The sequence below is a fragment of the Penaeus monodon genome, chromosome 43 (assembly GCF_015228065.2).
Source record: "Penaeus monodon isolate SGIC_2016 chromosome 43, NSTDA_Pmon_1, whole genome shotgun sequence".
NCBI lineage: Eukaryota > Metazoa > Arthropoda > Malacostraca > Decapoda > Penaeidae > Penaeus > Penaeus monodon.
Window position 1 is genome coordinate 6,090,164 of NC_051428.1, and position 5,000 is coordinate 6,095,163.

Genomic DNA, 5,000 nt, shown 5'->3' on the forward strand with positions numbered 1-5,000 from the left:
GACTTTGGGCTCGATGCAGATGAGGGTGCTGCAGGCGTACGAGATGATGAAGCCAGTCGATTCCCACAGGCGGTAGTTGCTGAAGGCTGCTTCGGACTCGCCGGGGAAGATCACGCCGTACAGGGCTGGGGGGGATTTTTTTTTTTTATTGTGAGGGATTTGTTTACGTCATTTTTATTGTTATTGGTATTGGTATTATTATTGTTGTTATTATTATTGTTGTTGTTGTTGTTATAATTATTATTGTTATTATTATTGTTATTATTATTATATCATTATTATTATATATTATTATTATTATTATATTATTATTATTATTATTATTATTATTGTCACTATTATTATTATTATTATTATTATTATTATTATTATTATTATTATTATTATTGTCACTATTATTATCATCATCATTATTATTATTATTGTTATTATTACTACTACTACTATTACTATTATTTTTATTATTATCATATATAATGCATGTGTGTTGACGGCTTTGGGAAATATTTTTTTTTTTATGATTAGTTTATTTTTGGTATTTGTATTATTTCATATAAAAGGCGGTGGATTTTTTTTTATCTATTTTTACTTTTTTGTGATTGATTTATATATTCTATTTATCATTATTATCATTTTTATAATGTGGTAAATCTATGTAGAGAACTGGGAGAAATTGATGTTTTTTGTGATTGATTTAGCTATGCTATTATTATTATTATTATTATTATTATTATTATTATTATTATTATTATTATTATTATTATTATTATCATCATCATCATTATTAAATCCTGTTATAAAAGAATGGGAGAAATAGATGTTTTTATGATTTATTTACTTATTTATTTGTTTGTTTATGTTTTTCCTTTTTATTTGTTTTATGGTTGTTATGAATTGTAAATAATAATAACAATAACAATAACAAGAACAACATTAATAACAATAACACTTACGATAACCAGAACAACGTCAATAACAATGACAATAACCAGAACAATAACCATAGCAATAACAATAACCAGAACAACATCAATAACAACAACAACAACCCACCGTTGATCTGCGTCTGCCACACCGCGTCCGCCACGCCCCACAACCCGGCGAGGGCGAAGAAGACTGGCAGGCCATCGGGTGTAGGCGTCCAGTACCTCAGGGTGATGATGACCCCGAGGTTGATGAGTGCCCCCAGGGTGAACACAGGGACGCGCCCCACAGCCTTGACCAAGGGCGTGAACAGGTAGGAGCACACGGCGTCACATACCCCGTAGCAGATCATGACGAAGCCGACCATGTACACACCCAGGCCACACGATACGTAAGCCTAGGGAAGATTTTTGGGCAGGTGAGGAGAGTCATGCGCGGGACTATCTATCTGTCTGATTATCTGTCTGTCTGTTTATCTGTTTATTTGTTTCTCTGTCTATTTGCTTTACCTGTCTGAGAATTAGATGTAGTAGTGAGGGAAGATAGTAAAATTCGGGGGATAATGAGAGTCATATGTATGTAGGATAAGTAGAGTCATATGCACAGATGAGGAAATGCAATCAATCAATCAATTGCAGTCATTGATGCCACTCCAGGCAGGGTAGCTTCCACCAGCTCCTTCAGACAGCACCACACTTTGCTTCAACCAAATCTCTCCATCTTTTCTCTGGTCTTCTCTGCCGTCTTCTCGCTTTTCTCTCTGTGTACATTCTGTTATCTTCTTTATCTTCTTGGCATTGCTCATGCGGGCTATACGGCCTGTCCACTGTCCTTTCCAAGTTCTTGTTTTCTCTACGACGTCTTAAACCCTTGTCCTTTGTCTCAAACGTTCATTTCTCACCCCATCTCTTCTAGTGATAGTCAGGCTAGATTTTTCCATACTCCGTTGTGTAACAGCCGGCTTCTTCTATTTCTCTCTCTCTCTCTCTTCTCTCTCTCTCTCTTCTTTCTCTCTCTCTTCTCTCTCTCTCTCTCTTCTCTCTCTCTCTCTCTCTCTCTCTCTCTCTCTCTCTCTCTCTCTCTCTCTCTCTCTTCTCTCTCTCTCTCTATCTCTCTCTCTCTCTCTCTCTCTCTCTCTCTTTTGTCAGGGCCCAGGTCTCTGTCCTGTAAGTCATTGCTGATAGAATGATAGAATAGTAGAAAAAAACAGTCAATGCAGAAAGGAAAACACAAGAAAACAAAAGAAATTTTGGGAGGTCATCAGGGGAAAACTCTAAGCCTGGGGGGAAATTTAGAAGGAAAAGTAGTCACATGCGCGCAGAATGAAACACAGTCTAAGCACACACACACACACACACACACACACACACACACACACACACACACACAGCACACACACACACACACAAATCTACGCACAGAAATAAAGATAAAGACTGAGACGTAAGAGAAACCATATCATTACGTGATATGAAACAAATAAATTAATATGGAGATATTAAACCAGAAGAAATGTATGGGAATAAAAAAGCCAAATGCATATGGAGTGAAACAAAACCAAAACAGCAAGAAAGAAAAGAAGAAAAACAGAAAAAGAAAAAAAAAGAAAAAAGAAAGAAAGAAAGAAAAAACACTGAACGAGCATGTTTCAACATCCCCCCCCCCACGCTTGAATCAATTTTCATGTCTCAGGGTACCCGTAAGTGGAAACGATTATGCATAATCATCAATCATAATTACTTCTCTTCCACTAACTGCCAAGGTAAATAATGCAGGTGGATCGGGATAATATCTGCACGTTAGGAATCACAGACGGAACTGAGAGGAACTCTGCATGCGTGAATATTCGATTTTGCACAGCATGGCACGGTATACGAGTTTTGCCATTTCCTACTCCTGTTCGGTGAAAGATATTTCTTGGCCAAGATTACCCATGATTACTGTACTTTCAAGAGTTGCAAAACGTGTGGAAGAATTTGAAACCCTCGTTGTGAATTTTGGAATTAATGGGAAATCAATATCTCGAATCAGGTACCCTCTCGAGGCGACCTGGTTGAGCAACGCTGGAACTACCCGGACAAAATTCAGGACATAAAATGAGTCATCTTGAATGAAACGTTGTCAGAATCGTAAACGAAACACTAAACCGCGACGTTTCCATCATTACTAGTCTCCTCTTCAGATGGTAAAGACCGTTGCTATTGTTTCAATTTCATTTTATCTCCTTACGTCCGTGCCTGTGTTCGTTCACCGGTATTAGAAATACATGTGCATCTATGTACACATTGATACATAGAGATCAGTGATTCCCAGCTTTTACCATTTCTTAGTTATTTATTCATTTATTTATTCATTCATTCATTCGTTCATTCATTCGTTCCCCGAATACTCTATAAAAATCTCCATGGCTGCGTTCAATGTCTGTCATCTTTTCGTATACAGTTATTACCAGTTATGAATAGTGTCAATATCTATAGAACAAGAACACTCTAAGTAAAGATTCCAATTTATTGACACGTGAGAGAATTATATGTGGATAGTGTAGGTGAGATAAAATTCAATTTAATTCTACGTCATAATTTTTATTTTGCTCTCCATGGCCCCCAGATTGGGAGAAGCCCTGATATAGATCATACTGCAATATCATCACTGCATCTGTATCACTGCATCGCAAATAATTAAATCACTGTTCCTGTATTAGTCACCATACACGCTAAGAAACAAATAAACACGCATCCATTTCCATCTCTCACACTCGAGGGACAACAACATACATACAACATACAACATACACAGGAACAACATACATACATACAACCACATCACGAAAGAGGAATCAGTGCAGCATTCACAGGCTTACCGCAGTAAAATCGGCGCTCAGGAAAGCCTGTTCGAGCCCCGACCAAATCGTTATCGGGATGATGAGCACCTGGTATGGATGACGGATGTGGATGAACGTTTTGGCCAAAAGCTTAAGGGTTGACTCGTCGTCGGCTGAGGAGCTGGGGGCTTTCCTCTCAAACCTGCAATGTTAATATAATATTTGTTGTTATCTTTGTTCATGAAGACATTTGTTGATAGACTTTTTATGTTTTGAATGTTTTAATGTTTAAATCCAACAAGGTATTCGCCGCTAATGACCTTAGCTGTTGACGCGGAAGATGAGTTTCGATAATCAACTAATCAGTCTCAAACCTGCATTTAAATTAGGATTTTTTTGTAGTATTTCATTTAAACCTGTAATTATAGTTAGGATTTTCTTTTTCTTTAATATTCCTTTGAAACCTGCATTTGAAATAGAAGTTTTGTTGTATTTCATTTAAACCTGCATATAAGATAGGTTAGAGTTCTTTTTTGTAGTATCATATAATTTTGCCTTTGAAATAGATTTTTTTTTTTTTGCAGAATTTAATTTAAACCTGCATTTAAAATGGGAAAGCTTTTTTAAAATTTAATTTAAACCTGCATTTAAAATAAGATATTTTTTTTTTTGTAGGGACAGAAAAATGCTTTTCAAAAATATTACAAACCTTTGCTTTGAAAAGTTTGTTTTTTTTTCTTTTTAACTTCCTGTATCCTTTAGGAAGCTTTTGAGAGACAGAAAATGTTCATTGTAAAAATGAGATAAACCGTCACTTCAATAGGAATGTTGTTAGCATCCATTGAAGGCTTTTGAAGGATCACAGAATGAATTGCAAGGATAGATAACGCAAATCTCAACTTTAAAGCTAAAATATTGCTTAATGTAACCTATAATTTCCTTTTAGAGTGAAAGAAATGGATATTTTAATCATAAATACGGTTCTGCTATAATTTGTCAACCGCATTTTGATTTAATCGAAATGCATTCATTCATACTGAAAAGACTTTAAAAAAATCCATTCTTACCTCTATAAAAAAGTAAAAATAAAATAGTGAATATCTTTGATTAAGAACAGTTTGATTTTTATCAGGAATTCAGACGTTATCATAAATCACAAAGAACTTTTAAAATTAGCATATTTATTACGAATTCACTCCCAATCATAAACCTCAACAACTTTTCCTTTTTTTTTTTATTCATTCATTCATTCATT

At 35.4% G+C, this 5,000-nt stretch overlaps 1 protein-coding gene across 1 annotated transcript in view; it reads right to left on the reverse strand.

The window, feature by feature from the left end:
• LOC119568173 (UNC93-like protein) overlaps positions 1 to 5,000 on the reverse strand; it is a 16,704-nt gene that overhangs the window by 244 nt on the left and 11,460 nt on the right. The window contains exons 7-9 of the mRNA XM_037916590.1: positions 3,785 to 3,947; positions 1,054 to 1,321; positions 1 to 125 (exon numbers count right to left, since the gene is read on the reverse strand). The exon at positions 1 to 125 is cut by the window's left edge and continues 244 nt beyond it. Of these exons, the coding sequence (XP_037772518.1) occupies positions 1 to 125; positions 1,054 to 1,321; positions 3,785 to 3,947 (556 nt within the window). The remainder of the gene's footprint in view (positions 126 to 1,053; positions 1,322 to 3,784; positions 3,948 to 5,000) is intronic.